We start from the raw sequence: 16623 nt of genomic DNA, 5'->3' as shown, positions 1-16623 counted from the left end.
CATTGTTTTAGGAAATACTGAATTTGCTTCTACTGTTTAGAGACTAGGACTTAAGAAATTGTCACGGATACTTGGATGCGGTCTGACCAGATGGGTCCTACTTCCGTCGGAAATTTTTATAACAGTGCCCCCCCCAAAAAACAGAGCACGTACCTGTGGATTACGTACTGTGATACGTCTGGGTTGCTTATAAGGAGAAAACTAAGAATCCCCAGATGAACGTCCGGGTGACCCACATGCACCCAAGCTATACACACGCGTATGCGCTTACAGGGTGCCGTGCGAAAAAGAATTTTTTCGTTAGTGTGCTGTGTTTATTTTTGGGACACTAGTACGCTGTAGAGCTTGATGATTAGACAAATATTAAAGTAAAAGTAAGTATTCAGCTTTTTATGCTTCCAATTAGAAGGAAAATATTTTACGTCATTAATAGAGGTGGTCAGCATCACATGAAAGCCCCGCTTCTAAATTTTCAGATCTCTCAATGCGGCTGGGAATATGTAAGGTCAAAATACACACCTGAAGGTTTTCTGACTTGCTTTCACACATTAATTATTATAGAATGGCTTCGTTTGCAGGACTGCTCAGTTAAAAATACAGACACTCTTTATTTATTTGATTATGTAGGAGATGTTGCCATGCGTCTGACAAGAATGCTACGCTGAGCAATACATAAAGGTTTATCATTACATCTGCAATGAAATTCATGTCCACCTTGCTGAGTAACACACTTGAAAAGGCGCCATCTAATTATCTCTCCTGATTTCCAAAATCTAAATCTATAAATTGGAAGAAATCTCCCAGTATTATGACGCTTCGAACGCAGACACACATATGCTTCGTTCTTGGAGCTTAGGTTACTGCGCTGGTGTGAATATTGGACCGGTGCTGATTTGCTCTTCAACTTTGTGTGCTGGATTTATGAACGTTTCAAAATAAGCGTGAAGGATAAAATGAATAATAATTGCACGTTTGAAGACAAGTGCTTTGATGTTTATTCTATCAAACCGAGACCTACAGGTTATAGTTTGTATCTACCATGTGTGAAGGATCTCTGTAATGCAAACGCACCTTTATTCAATTGGAATGTGCAGGTGGCCAGCACCGACAATAGTAAATGCGTTTTACAGCCCTGGAGACAACGAAATGGGTGAATATGTTTGCAATTTTTTTCATGCAGCAACAAAGGTGATGCTTACAATATGTGTATCTATACCATCAGCATAATTAAAATGAAGATTATTATAATATAATAATTGATATGACAACAAGAAGCTCATCATTCGTTTAGAGTCTACAGGTTAAATTTTAGCATATAACGTAATGGCTATTTATCATAACATTCTTCAAACTAGAAAACATTTCCCTTACATTAGTTTGGCAGCAAGCATTAAGTAATGATGCAATAAAACCGCGGAAAATATCCTCGTAAAGCCTAGCCACAATTCTACAAGATGTAAAAATAAATATTATTTTGGCCGCCAAACGCAGCTTCTCAAATAAAGGACGCACTAGACGCATCTAAGGGATATAAAGCAATAACACTTCATATCCTGTTTTCTAGATTTTCCAGCTGGAATACTTCGAGACGCCTTCTATAGGCGAGGGCTACCAGAGTAAGTGCACGGATACCTTTAAAACATTAGGTGGACATGTATGCGTTCTAATATCCGTTTTCACAGTCTCAAATATATGGAGCAAACGTTTCCTTTGGGGAATCATTGGTGAACGTTTATAGCAATGTATGAAACACACAGTGCATTACTTGCTTGAGCACCACTAGGACGCTATACACTGACACGCTCAATTTAGACATGTAAGAAGAAGTGGAGGTGGAAACGTTTCAAAATAGCTATACAAAAATGCACATAAAACATATTTCCGGGGTTGTTGATAAAAATAAATAATTTTTTTACAAGCAGTGAATATTGATAATGCTGGATATATGAGTAAAAACTTCTCAGAAGCGCTTTATCTATGAATAATAAACAGAAGGCTTGCTGAATATACTCAAAGGTTACATCAAAGACTGTCTCAAGTGTTATAAAGGTCTTCGTCATAAAGCTATAACATTCCTTCGCTGACCAAATGGACTTTGCATAGCTTCAAACTTCATCTAGTGATCATGTTAACCGGTGTTCAGAATGGGCCTGGGGATGAAACAGCAAAGCGCGCGATATTCAGATGAAGCGGATGCCACTCCTTCGCTGACGGAAATGACATAAAAACTCTAAGCCCAATTTCAGATATGTTTAATTACTATTCTCTTTCTTTTGATTAGTTCCGTGAACTACGGAGGCATCGGCTCTGTAATTGGACACGAAATGATTCACGGTTTCGACGACCAAGGTAGGAACCTATCTTGATTAGAGATGTTTATGTATGCGCGTAGTTACTGCCACTGATACGAATATAGGACACGGCACTTCATTTTCTGTGAAACGTTTAGGCACTGCGTGTAACGAAGGTCATCGGATATTAATCTCCACAGTTTGCAGTCAATCCCCAAAATTCGACTAGCAATGTTCAGCATGGAACTTGAGTTTTCGCGAAAAAATGGCTTCAGGCTGCATCAATTTTAGGCATATAAAATCAGTAAATATTCCATCTGTAATAACCTTTGATTCGCAATTTCTCTTGCCTTGAATTCCATGCAGTAATTTGAAATGTTAGGCACAAGAAGCTTACTGCGCGAATAGCAAATAGGGAGAGAGTAAAGTGAGTTACGACACTGTCAAATGCTGATCCACATGTTATGGCCAATACCAATCTTTGCTTGTTCGTGCAGTCCGTGTTCTTCTTGTACCTTGATTATTTCTTTCCGTGGGTTTACTTGCCGCACAATAGAATAAAACGACTCGGTAAGCTTTACAAAAAAAAAAAAAATGTTCGAACAGGTGCCAATTGTAAATACTTACGGTGACGTCATTATTATTACACTTTGTCATAAGATACGTCAACTTGTATCAATACTCCCTGCGCCAATCGATATTTACGTTTCTGTTTAGAATTACCCGACATTTCGCGTGATTTCGTGGCTGCTTGCGCGATGGAGCATTGAAGTATTTAGCGCGATACCATAAGGAGGCCTTTCCTCTTTAAACCGGTTTTGCAGTCTTCGTAGCAGTCATCCTGCGTGTGTTGGTCAAAATTCGAAAAGCTTCAAGTAAAACTATAAAATTGGGAAGGCACAAGTCAAGTCAGAATTACCGAGAAGCATTTTTGAGCTAAATAAAAATGGAGGTATTTAATTAACAGAAATTTGTCGCATTTAGTTTCCAACGCAAGCCCTATGCATGCAAGGCTAGCAAGAAACGCATATGGCACGAAGGCGGTTTTCGTTTCATGGCTTCGGTACCAAGCGCGTTAGAAGGGCACTTGGAGACCACGCTGGGGTGCTCACGACCTACAAACTCCAGTTTCAGATGTGTTAAAACAACAATAAATAAAAAATATAATTAATTTAGAGAAACATATTTCAAAACATTCGACGAATGATAAAGGTGATGGGAATGGCAATATCGCGCTTACTCGTATGCACGGTGCGGAACGGTGGTGCAGTTAACAGTTGAACAAAGCTGAAGGAGCACATTGATATTTTATGAGCGCCGATTAAGCACAGATGCCATCCAAAAGAGCTATATTTTATACATTAAAATGTGTAGCCTGCTAAAGTAACATTCCCCACGTTTTAGCCTAAATATGGGCGCATAAATCAACATCTTAAATATTGGTTTGTGGAGCATAGTATAGAAAAATTGATTACAATTTATCCAGAAAGCTACCCGACTTATTTTCTTTGCTTAGAACTGCCAAGGCTTAGAATAGCCAACAGGCTCTGGATATTGTTCGGCTTTCAAAGAAATACTCATAGATATTGTCTTCATAACTATACTCACAGCGAGGTTTTCTTTTTTTTTTTTTTGGTAAAGGAAGCCAGTTTGATGAAGAGGGCCGCCTAAGGAATTGGTGGACTACTCGGACGCGAGAAATGTTTGAAGATAGAGCGAAGTGCTTCGTTGACCAGTACAGCTCCGAATTCAGCTACCTTGCAAACAGGACGGTAAGAATAAAACAGTTGACTGATCAATTCCGTATCCTCTGTTTTTCTTGCTGGTGGGCAGCATAAAAGAAGGGACGCTATCTTCACTTCATGAAGGTATTTTTGTCTGGATTCCTCTATATAACCTTGTGCTATTTTGTGTGGCTCCCTTCGCCAGGTGATATCCATTAGCGTGCATTTTTAATTTCATGAGTCACATGTAAACGTGGAACGTGTAAATTCATAGATTTACGTTTTTAGGGCTTCACAGAAGTTTCTAAACTAATAAAAAGGTTATGACCACTAAAACCAAATCCTTCGCTAAACGTAAAATAAAGCCAGTTTGTAACTTATCGAAGTTATAAAAAAAAAAATAGAACTCGTGTAATGTTATGGTCAAAACATTGCCGCGAAGTAATGTAATATTTATTTGTTGCTACTACCGGCACCCAGCATATGGCGATATCGCCGTGCTTGTAATGCGCAGAGCCATCTAGACAATTCCGTAAAGATTTTGTACTCTTTGTTCACTGTTGTTGTGGCTTGACAAGGGCTTTATTCCATTCCCTATAATGCGAGTTGCGCTAGTTCTTATCTTCAGTTACCGGAGTCACACTCAACAGCTCGCGCATTGTTCCGGATCGTTTTAGTCGCCTTTCGCAGCTTGATTTATATTTCCTTGGTTGACTTTAAATTTTGGGATTTAAATTATCCGTTCTTTCCCCAATGGTATCCTGCTCAGCCTAAGCGTTTTGGGGATTAATATCTCATTATCTATAAAAACACTGTACACCGTCTCAGTAATGAGTACGTTCCTCATGCCTCAAACATATGCAAGTGTGTGTCTACTAATTTCAACGATGATACCGGCGTCACAACGCTCGATACATAACACAGCAGTCCAGAACATTCGCCACCCACGCGTCAGGTGAAATGTATATTATGTCAAAACCACCGAGTCATTGCCAACACCAAGAAAAAAAACGTAAATTGCGGGCCTCCGAATTCATGTTCAAAGTCATTCGAAACGGACCTAAAGAAAAATGAATGTGCAGAAAGCAAGAATCAGTTTTGTTCGCATATGGTCCTAAATGATCACCATCTTAGGGCGAAAAGACGGTTGTGAATAAAATGAATCAGCCGACGCTGAGGTTGCGATCGATTTTCCAGCGTTAGCTCTAGAAATCTACTTTTTATTGTTGTTGCATAAACTGATTTAGCAATCACGTAATGAGTTCTGTACTGTATACTTGTAAATGTACTCGAAACGCCATCTTTAGGAATGAAACCAGCGCCATCTAGTGAATACATTCTGTACTAATCTGGAAAATAAACTTTGTTATTATCCGGATCACATTGCTTATACACTCCTTCACTATATACAAAAAGTAAGCTTAAAACAGCGTAAAACGCTTAAGCTTAAAACAGCTTAAAACGACGAATCATTTGAAATCCTTCCCAATCTTCTGCAATGAATAACTCAGTCGTGATGGCCGACGGAAGATCTCCAGGGGGCTTAGTTTGGAAGAGAAGATATCCCCTGTGCCAATCCCCTGCTTACACTAAGCTCTGATCTAACTGGCAGTTTAGGGCTGCGTGACCCGCAGAAGTATTTGACACCACCCTGAATATTCTGCGGAAAGCGAGTAGCCTTCAAAGTTTATACAAATGCTTCTACTAAGGGGTCCAACCTCGATGCCCACGATACAGGGCTATATATATATATAAATATATATATATATATAGATATATATATATATATATATATATATATATATATATATATATATATATATATATATATATATATATATATATATATATATATAACTATATATATATATATATATATATATATATATATATATATATATATATATATATATATATATATATATATATATATATATATATATATATATATATATATATAAATATATATATAAATATATATATATATACCGAAACGAAAGTACAGCGCTCGATTGCGGCCCTCGAGCACCCTCGCTATGCCACGTTGTTGCTGGGAGACTGTTGTGTTAGTGGCTTGGCATGGGACGTTGGCCTTAAGAAACCTAACTAGTACAGCCTGCGCTTTAAAGCGGCCAAGATAAAGAAAGTTAACGGTTGTGCTCTTTCTGGTAGGGGTGCCCACATGCGATGCAAATAGTGATAATAGCGAACATCAAAACGCTGCTTTATGACTCTTGCTAACAAGAGAATATTTAGTGTTTTAAAGACGGGTTATCAATCCTCTCGTCTTTTGACGCGATGTGCAAACAAAAATGTTTATTTTTCACATTTTTGTTTGCCCTCGGGACATTTTAAACACCACTGTTTCTGTGAATTTGGAATTACGGCAGAGGTGGGGCGGGTTGCGACTAGGATTACGACGTTAGTATACATACAATAAAACAAACTAAAAAAGCCCAAATGCCACTTCAGCCGAACACAAAGGCTCAGTGCGTGCTATTACTTATTAATTCAGAAGTATCCAAAAGAGGCTTTCCACCCACTATGTGTTCGTTGGCTTAAAATTCCTGTTGTCCCACCAAATAACGATATAAAGAAAACGGCAGATACAGCTGGTGCATACTAGAGGCATGCAAAAATTTACCTTTGCCACTAGGCAAGGCTTTCATAAGGCCTGTTTCTGGGAAAGAGAGCAATGGTTAGCCTTGACCGCCTAGTAAAGAGCAGAGCCATTACACTGCCAACCAAGATCCGTAACTCGTTCTATGGTCTTTCCAGTTGTGATGTATGGATGCCAGAGTTAGACTGTGAAGAAGGCTGACCGCCGAAGAATTGACGCGTTTGAATTGTGGTGCTGGCGGAGACTCTTGAGAGTTACTTGGACGGCCAGAAGATCAAATCAGTCGATGTATTGTCGACCATAAACCCTGACTGCTCATTGGAGGGTCAAATTGTAAAGTTAAAGCTAAGCTACTTTGGTCATCTGATGAGAAGAGAGAAGTCGCTGGAGAAAGAAATAGCACCGTTCAAATAGTACCTCAGCGACGACAAGGGTAGAGTGGGAAGCCATGTGTTGGTGGCTGTATAAAGGAGTCATGCCTACGCGCCCAGAGCAATTCAATTTCGTTGGTCTTCAGCTATAGGTGGCACTCAGCAGTGTGGTAACTTTGGCAGCGGGCATCGTTTACTTTTTTAGCATTTGTTCAGCAGCCATCTAAAGTTAACAGCTCAATGGATTTGATGTAGCAGTATCGCCACCCTCATGTAGCATACGTAGAAGCCTCCAATTCTGAAGGTGCGAGAGCAAAGGTTTCTCTTTCAAAACGTTTAAAGTGCTGGCAATACAAAAACTAGCCATTCATATTGAAAACAGCGTGAAAAAAAGAGACAAACGAAGAAGCACACAACAGTGATGTGTGTTTCTTCGTTCGTCTCGTTTTCTCGCGCTGTTTTCTCCATGAATCAGTACCAACTCGCCCAAATCACAGCCACAATAAATACAAACCATGGACAAAGCCTCACGAGCTAAAATTATGGTCTATATATTTGATAAATATTTTATGCCTCAGGGGTAATTGCTTGGTGTTAAAATAAATACTGCCATATTTGGATTTTATGAGAAGGGTTTATAGTTTTTTTAAAGGCGTGTTCTAAGCATAAATTTCACCGACTAAAGAATGAAGGCATTTGTACAAAATGTACACGTCTTAGTGAAATTTAGTTGTGTGTTACTTGTATTTCTCCGCCTATTGATGTCTTCATATTACTTACTCCGCATAATTGCTAGCTGTATAATATAGCATGCCTTTTAGTTCGTAAATATTTGTCATAAATGAGTGCTGTCGTGTTTCATTGCATGCAGCTGAATGGTGTCAACACTCTAGGCGAGAACATTGCAGACAACGGTGGACTCCGAATGGCGTTCAGGGTGAGTACTTAAGGGAAACAAATAAAGCTAGATTTTTAGAACGAGAAAACGATCATAACCTATAGGTATTCAGTCAGTAATTTAGTAAGGCCGAAGTCTTTAATATAGCTTCGTCATCACGAAAAATATCGGCGATTGGGACGGATGCTGCTTTCTTTCCCCCTTCTATTCAGCCCACGCCAACGTGCAAGAAAAGCAAAATGAAACAAAGTTGTTACCCTCCTTCATTATGCCCACCTCACTTGGGCTAGTCCAATTGATTTCAGAGGAAAGAGGGAGCCTACAAACGCTCAGTTAGGTGTTGTCCTAATTGGCTGCGAGCTGTCGGCGGAATCACTTTTGTAGTAATTAGTTTTAAATGATAGGTTCCCGAACTGTCTTGGAAGCAGACTCGAAGAATCACAAAGAGCTCCTATGGGGCTGTAAAAGCCGTACTTTGAGCTCAAAAAGGGTATTTTTAAAAATTACTTGCTGTATACTCTCTCACTAGCCCACCTTGGTTCGGATCCCACTAAAGGCGTGTGGTTGCTTTTGGGGCGAAATCTTTTCTGGCACCTTTACTCAAAACTATATATGGCGATTTAGTTGCCGACAATCATTGGTACTCTTAAAGATCGCGTCGCAACAGCTGCTGCTATAGTGGCGATTGGGACGATGGAATCTAGAACAGATACCCTTATGCCGTGGCATGCACCCCCCCTCTATCTCCTCCCCTCCCCCCCCCCCCCCCCGCGCCCGGACACTATGGCCTCTGATGGACCTTCACGTGGCGTCAGGTTTCACTATTAAGTAGCAAAAATGTTACGCAATCGTTCGTTATGCAGCATTTTGAATGGTGCATATCATTTCGCTTCCCAGTCGGTATGCTTCTGCTGATGAATTTGAAGTCAGGTTGAGATGTAGCCCAACCGAAATTTAGGGAAGGGATTCGAACAGGCGACATATGTGCTTTATACTACATGCCTTAATCACCTCAGAAAACCACGTGATATAGCGTAGGAAACGCCGTCAGAGAAGCAGAACGAGTACAGAGGGAATCGTGGTACCCGTCACGGGATGGCGCGCGCTACAGCTCGAAGTTTGGATAGTGGGCATCGCTGTAGTTGGTCACGGAAACCAGCCTTCCTGCCTATACTATGCGTATATGTTATTTTTTTCCTACTGTTTATTAGATTATATCCATGATACATTATTATTCCACTTTGATCAACGCCGAAAAACTTCCTCTATGCTCTCTATTGTGTCAATTACTGTTTTTGCCCTTCTAATGTTTCGCTATGTATCATATGCTGCGTCCGCTAGATGGTATTCAAAACCAATATTATTTTTTCTTTTGACGAGAAGGGCTAGAGATTTGCTTGGAACAAATAAGGACTGGAAAAGCAAAGCAAGATTTTAAGAAACGCGGTGAATTCGCTTTTAGCACGGTTGTGCCCATAGCGTTTCTTAGTGTTGCACTTGTCTTTCCTCTAAAAAACAAGATTTAGGTACTACGGTTACACTCCTTGCTGGCACTAATTTCACCTGCAGTGTAAAACTGGCCTGTGCCTGTCATCCAGATGCAAATGACGGCGTCAATCTGAGAGAGTTACGTAGCGGGGTATATGGTGTATTAGTGCAAAGCACACTTCGTCAACTTAGAGACTCGTTTTGTTGAGGACAGCTGATCAACAAATATCACACTTTTAATCCAGAAAAACTTCTTTCCTTTATTTATCGCTTTGCGAATTCTTTACCGCGTACCGTTGTTGTATTGTGATGGCCTCGGTGCTATTTAGCGTCGGATTAGTCTAGTGAGTTCAGTCGACAAAATTTAAATCAACCGGATGGTAGACAGATGTATGACTGAAGGAAACAATAACTTACAGCATTTCTATGATGTGACAGCTCATTCAGTTTGGTGAGCGATGAACTAGGCAAGACGCTGCAACGAACGAGCAGGAGCGACCGTTACGAGTGGCCTTCAGACCCACTCTTCACATTTTTAGGGGCTCGCAAATTCATTTTCGTGCATGCAGAAAAGGGCCTAGTGCTAGGTGATTTCGTTGAATGAAACCATGAGCGCAACACGAGAACGAAGGAGACGGACCATGGTGAAAGACACAAGGCCGAGCTGAAGAACTGGACTTCCGTAGTCGTGTCATTTCGCAAAATAGGCCGTCGAAGCATGATATGAGTTTTGAGTTTGGTTTCGCTTACGCTTTCGTGTGTTGAGCAAAGTTATGGTTGTATCTAATTGCTTGGGACAAAGATCGCTCACAGGCTTCGTTCTCAGCTGCGCTGATCATCATGACCATGAGAAAAAAAGCGGTTACTTTAGTATAAAAATACCAGTCGACCATCACGCACAGCTCCAGTTCTGGAAACCTTGCTGTGTGACAACCAATAGCAAAGTGTGGAAGACTAAACGCGTCGCTAAGCCCCAAGAACAAAAGAAGAAGTGGAAATAGTTTGGAACAGTTGACTGAAAATAATTCCACACAGTTATTACAATGACTCCAGATATATAGTATTTGCCGCGATTTTTGTCGGTCGGAGCTTAAGTCTTCACCATGCATTTCGCTGCTCCATGACATTCGAATGAACATTTTCGGATTGAATCGGGTCCTTCTTTATGTTTGGTCGCTGGCTCTACTTAGTTCCGTGCTGTGGTTATTTGCTTAGAAGTTGGTGTAGTAATGTGTTTGCAAAAAACTTGAAAATATTTACCTGTTCAGTTGGATAGGTAAGTAGTTTCACAAGACAGATTACCGTCAGAATAACCGCACGTTGAAAGAATAAAGCAAGCTAAAGTTAACAGCAGAATGGTGAATTTTTATGCCATCTGGTCAAAAAAGTGGCAATTTCTTGTTTGCAAATTATTCATTGTAGCGCCCATAACAAACACAGAAAGACAAGCACATGACTTTCGCCAAGTTTCATTCCTTCTATGTGTGTTATACGTGCTATATTCACTGCTGAAAACGCGAACCATCAATTGGTATTTAGTTTGCACAAGAAGTATCTAACAGAAGTGGCCAAAAGGCTTCAGCAGCTGTCTCTTTTTGGTTGCATTGAAAAGTGCTATTCGAGTTTTGTTTCGAGCTATAGGTAAACTACAGATGACGTCCGCCAAACAAACACATGACCACTGCATCACACCTGCAATGAAATAGGGAGACCATAACCGTAGAATATTTCACAAGATATTGGAGACTAGTTGAAGAAAACAAAGTGATTTCTTTATTATCTCTAAACTAAACAAAGGAGACACATTACGACAGAAAGGGTACGGCTTTGGCCTGAGTCATGATGCCGACCAAACCAAGTCTAACGTACTATTTGCCGGTTTCTTCCTATATGTTGGTTCCTATGTGTTGGTCTGTCTGCAGGGCCTTGATGTAATGGCGAATAACTTAAGGACAACAAATAGTCGACATAATTTAATATGTACCTCAGTTTATAGAAAGAAATCTATTATTTATGTCTTAAAAGAATGCTTTTGACTTCCCTCGAATCTGAGAGTGCTTTATTTCTTTCAGACGCTGAGCGCTCAACTCAACGAATCAATCACGCCTGACATTAGACTTCCTGGACTGGAGAAGTACAGTCCTAGGCAACTGTTCTTCCTCTCCAATGCAATGGTAAGACCCAGCGGTTAAGCTTTACAACGCAGAGAATAGACCTTATGGGCGTCATGGTGATTTCCTTTGCATAATTTTTAAATGGAATAAATCTTCTAGCTGCCATGGACAGATGCCCAGAACATATTTAAGTTATTTCAAATTTTTCAGCCAACCAACATAAAAGGAAAACACATAGTGTAATATAACTATTCTTACTTGAGATCGCCACAAGCGTCTTATCTGGGCGTTTTATAAAGCAGATAAAAGCCGACAGTTGAAATTTGATCATCCGCAGCTTTGCACCGCTTACTTGTCATCAGCCAACTCTGGTCTTTGGAGACATCACAGTATAGTTCAAGAGGACTGGCGAATTGCTTAAAACAGTGATAGAATAAGGTACTTTTGTTATGCAGGTATTTAAGCTCTCTACACGAAGGCTCTTAGCAGGTACGTGTACACGTTTAACTCATAGCTCTGTAATAGAGACTGTTAAAGGCGGCGGAATGATGTCAAAGATCGCTTTAAGCAAATGGTTTCTAATGAGGTAATGGACATATCATTGAGACAGCCATTTCTTTCACAGACGCTGACAGAATGTTATGAATTTCATACCTAGTTATTTAGGCAAACTTTACTCACGAAGGATACACCCGGTCGCAAATGAATCACGCTGAATATTTCACGCAGATAAATTATGACACGAAGTTGTGCTAGTGGAACGTGAGTAGCCGCATTCTGTAAAATTGTGCTCCTTCGTGGCGGCGCCTTTAAAACATTCATGGGCCGGAACAGTTGACAGTGTAGTTAAAACCTCTAAGGCCACACCTTGTAAGACCATCTTTAAGTGGGTTTACCTTTCTAGGCGGCAGTGAGTCTATTTAGCACTCCGCGTAGAAAGCGTGGGATTGCGTCGAAGGATGGTCATCAACCTGTGCCGCCGTCCATTGTTTTCCGATCTACGCTCCCCCACACACGCAAACAGCGCATGCGTTTCATATACCTCAAGCCTAACACAATCCAAGATTTCGTCGAAGAGGTGAACAATTTTCCTTTTAGTTAAGTAACTCATACAGAATTACAGGGGCTTGCATGAACACGTTCACGTCGGGTCGATTCAACCTGTTGGGCTGAACACTGGCTGTCGGGCTCATGTAAACGCAATAGTATCGAGCTAAATGACCATCGAGCCCGGTTGAGTCAGGTCGGCTGCGGGCAGAAGATTGACTCAACTCGACACGTTGGACGAGGAACATGCAACGTGAAGCGCTCGATCAGCGCCGCCTCTATTGCCTCCTTGTTGGTTGAGCAGCAGGGACGCGACTGCAAGCTGTTCATATGGACATTCCTTCTCTCCTTCTCCTGCTTGTGGATGGCTTGCTTGCTGAACCGAAGTTGCAGCAGCGATATCATCATCGTCATCATCAATGATTATACTCTAAAAGGCCTCAGGTGGTGTATTACATAAAGGGGCGGTAACACATACAAGTAGCGATTGTTCGTGGTCTAAACATAGGCACAGAAAGTCCAAGGGCTCAAATATAACAAATCCAATGAAGGAGGCGCTGCACATAAAAAGGAAGAGGAAACAATAGGTTTTTGACAAGAAATGACATGTTAGGTGTTCTTCGAACCTAGTAGGTGATAGTCCAATGTACGAAACTGCGTTTCAAGGCAGCTAAATCGGAATACTGTATGACATAATGGAGACAGCTGCATCCTACTTCACAGATCATCGGGTAGTCTTCGTCTCTGTCAAGACAATTAATAAAATACGTGTATACCCAATGCCTGTTATTGCTAAACATATATGACCACAAGCTCAGCCAGGCAAATGTACCCCTCGCTACATGTGTCCTGGCATAGTTGAGGTAAGCCACTGCAAATAATAAATTTTTATTTTGCTTTTCACCTGAGTTAGCGCCATAATCAGCTTCGGGAAGAAAGACAAAAAATTAAAGTAGACGAAAAAATAATGCGCCGATGGTGGGAACCGAGGCCAAGACCTCCGAATATCGCGTTCGGTGTTCTCATCAACTCAGCTACATCGACTGGCTGTTCAACCTTCAAGTTTCTTGTGTATTATAGTCACCTATAAACGAAACTTGAGAGTATTCACCAGCGCCACCGATCCATAGCGGCGGATGCTTTGTTTCAAAAAGTTGTAGAGAATTTATGCTGTCGCAGCGGAACACCAGAACAAAACAACCAGCGTGGCAGGATTCTTGAACCGAATAGCTCTTGCCATGCGTGCCCAGCGTGCACGCTTAGTTCGAATTTATTTACTCTTCGCCGGCTGGGAACTCGATCGTGGCGTTTCCGCTTTACAGTGTCGCTGTGCGCTGCAGGGCCCCCGCCCAGACGGAACGGCGAAATATGCGCACTGGCGGGGAAGGGATTGGAGTGCCACGGCGGCAGGCAGGCTGGCAGATAAGCCAGCAACATCCGAGGGGAGGTCCTGGGGAGGTGTCTTCGTGTATGCGGGTTGGAGACGATCTAAGCAGACAATCTCTTCTCGACCATGCAGCAGGATAGTCGCCTAAATTGTCGTCTTGTTGAAGACACGGTGCGGACCATTGTATATGGGGAGGGGGTGTAAGAGGTGCTTTTACAGCGTCTCGCCTCACAGAACTATATGTCTAGGTTGCAAGGTCAGGGTGCATGAAGATCTGACGGTTGGATGATTGAGGCGGTACTGGTCACATGTGTTGAATGCCGTAGGATGAGAGACGCGACGAAAGGAACAAGTCTCCGGGGAGCCGTAGGGGTGCACTGAAAACGAGTTCAGTCGCCAAACAGCCAAGGTTGCTGCGTAGAACGGCGCGTAGGCCAAGAAGCACCGTAGGAAGGTAGTCAGCCCAGTGCTGACAATCAAGGCAAGCAGTTATGGCAGTCTTGAGCTGACGATGCCGGCGCTCAACCATAACGTTAGCGCAGGGATGATATACTGTGGTGCGGCAGTTCACTGCCAAGAAGACTGGTGAGTGAAGGGAAGAAGGCGCATTCCAACTGGCGGCCGCGACCCGTGCTAACAACGCCGGGGCAGCCGAAGCGATAAACCCATGCTGAAACGAAGGGTTGGGCAGCTGTTTCCGTAGTTATATCCAAAATGGGCACTGCTTTGGGCCAATGCTTGAAGCATTCGATCATCGTCAAATAGTACCAGCAGTCGTTAAAGGGAGGTAGCGGTCCAACCAAGTTCAGATGAACGCGGTCAATGCAACGCCCAAGTGGCAGGAAAGTCTAGGTTGGCGTCTTTGTGTGGCGGACTGGCAAGCAAGGCACGAACGGACCCACTGGCGATCGGTGGTGTTAATATTCGGCCAGACGTACAGTTTGTTAAGAAGGCGCTGTGTAGCACTTATGCTGGGATGGCAGATGTGAAGTGAAGGGAAAATGGCACGACGAAAGGCCTCCGGTATGAACGGACGCGGTAGAGTCTGTGACATTTCGCACCAAAGCAGTTTGGTCACAAGCAGATGAGGCAAGAGCTTCAGACGGAGAGCACGGGGGTAGTCATGCAGTGCTTTTTTTATCTCATAGCCTCCTAGCCGCGCCCCTGCTAGACATTCTCATTACATAGCAGATGTAGACACGCTGATGGAGGAAATGCGTGAGAGTGCATCAGCTGCCTCATTGTCGATGCATTTGATGTGCCGGATATCTTTTGTGACCTCGGACATGTAGGCCAGCTACGAACTTTGCGGTCGACATACTTGTAAGAGTTCGTACAGAACACATACACCAGAGGCTTATGTTCCGTAAACACGTAAAATGGCTGGGCCTCCAAGAAGTGGCGGTCATGCTAGATGGTGAGCAGCTCACGGTCAAATACGTGCAGAGAGTCTAGGCAGGCTGGAGCTTCCGAGAGAAGAAACCCAGTAGTTGCAACTGTGCAGTGGCTGCAATTTTCTGCTGGAGAGCAGAACCAATGGCCACGCTGGAAGCATCCACCATGATACAAGAGGCTGCGATGAGAGGGATACAAGGGTGGACGAGAGGGATCGAATCGCGAGGACTTGTTTTGTAGACATGAAAGCAGCCTAAGCTTTGGGAGACAAGGAAATTACGCAGAACGAGGGCTTGGTTGTGGGAGGGCGGTAGGTCAAAAGGTTAGAAACCCCGGCGCAGTGCCCGATAAAGCATAGGGATATATTCACTCACGGAGCTTGCGTATTGTAGTGGATACTGGGACGTCTTTAACAAATTGGACGTGCGAGGGCAATTGACGAGTTTCCTGCATTAAGGTGTGGTGGCCCTGGAACTCATGCTCAGAAGAGCCGAAAACATTTCTGGGCACTGATGACCAAGGCATATTCTTGGAGGTGGTGGAGGTGACTCTCCTGATTTTGTGAAATACGAATCGGGACGAGGATGTTGTCGATGTAGTCAAGCACAGCCGAGAGTCCGTCTGTGACTTTAGCAAATGATTCTCTGGAAAGACTGAGCTATGTTTCTTAGCCAAATGGGCATGCGCACCTACTCAAACATACCAAAGGGTGTAGTGATGTCCGTCTTCAGAATATCGACCGGTTCAACAGGGATTTGATGATGCGCTTTTACATAGTCCACTTCACTAAAAATCTTGTATGGTGTCCGGTGAAGTTTTGGATGTGTGGAAGGAGATAGCTGTCATGTACCATGTGTAAGAGCCCTATAGTCGCCACACGGATGCCAGTCACGCGTTTCTAGGCCCAAGTGCTGAACAAAGGGCGAATAATACTATGTCCAGCTGGAGCATGGGGTCGAATTCCCGTTTTGAAATCGCCATACGCTCACCAAAGAGGCGGCCCGGAAGAGCTGTAACGGGTGGACCACGTGTGACAATGTGGTGGGCTATACCATGCTTGCGTAGCTGGCGGAGATTACAAGGCCTAGTGCATTCTGGAAACTCTGCGAGGACTTGTGCTTACAGGCATAATGGGATCAGCGTGCAGATGCCAGTGGGAAAACAGTCGATATAACGCCAGTGATGAAAGGCGCGTCGTGCTATGAATGAGAAAATGGCTCGATGGCATGCTGCCATCGAGATCAAAGTGCGCCAGGAAGTCGGAACCGGAGATAGGTTAATGGACATC

The 16623-nt window shown here is 42.7% G+C and overlaps 1 protein-coding gene across 1 annotated transcript in view; it reads left to right on the top strand.

Annotated features, from left to right (window-relative positions):
* LOC146174292 (neprilysin-1-like) overlaps positions 1–16623 on the top strand; it is a 128402-nt gene that overhangs the window by 100802 nt on the left and 10977 nt on the right. Inside the window, exons 14-19 of the mRNA XM_084584986.1 lie at positions 1095–1150; positions 1565–1616; positions 2282–2349; positions 3933–4063; positions 7878–7943; positions 11465–11566. Of these exons, the coding sequence (XP_084441112.1) occupies positions 1095–1150; positions 1565–1616; positions 2282–2349; positions 3933–4063; positions 7878–7943; positions 11465–11566 (475 nt within the window). The remainder of the gene's footprint in view (positions 1–1094; positions 1151–1564; positions 1617–2281; positions 2350–3932; positions 4064–7877; positions 7944–11464; positions 11567–16623) is intronic.

The sequence above is a fragment of the Amblyomma maculatum genome, chromosome 11, assembly GCF_055883805.1.
Source record: "Amblyomma maculatum isolate TAMU_Amacu chromosome 11, ASM5588380v1, whole genome shotgun sequence".
NCBI classification, from domain to species: Eukaryota; Metazoa; Arthropoda; class Arachnida; order Ixodida; family Ixodidae; genus Amblyomma; species Amblyomma maculatum.
This window is presented reverse-complemented; position numbering and strand designations above follow the sequence as displayed.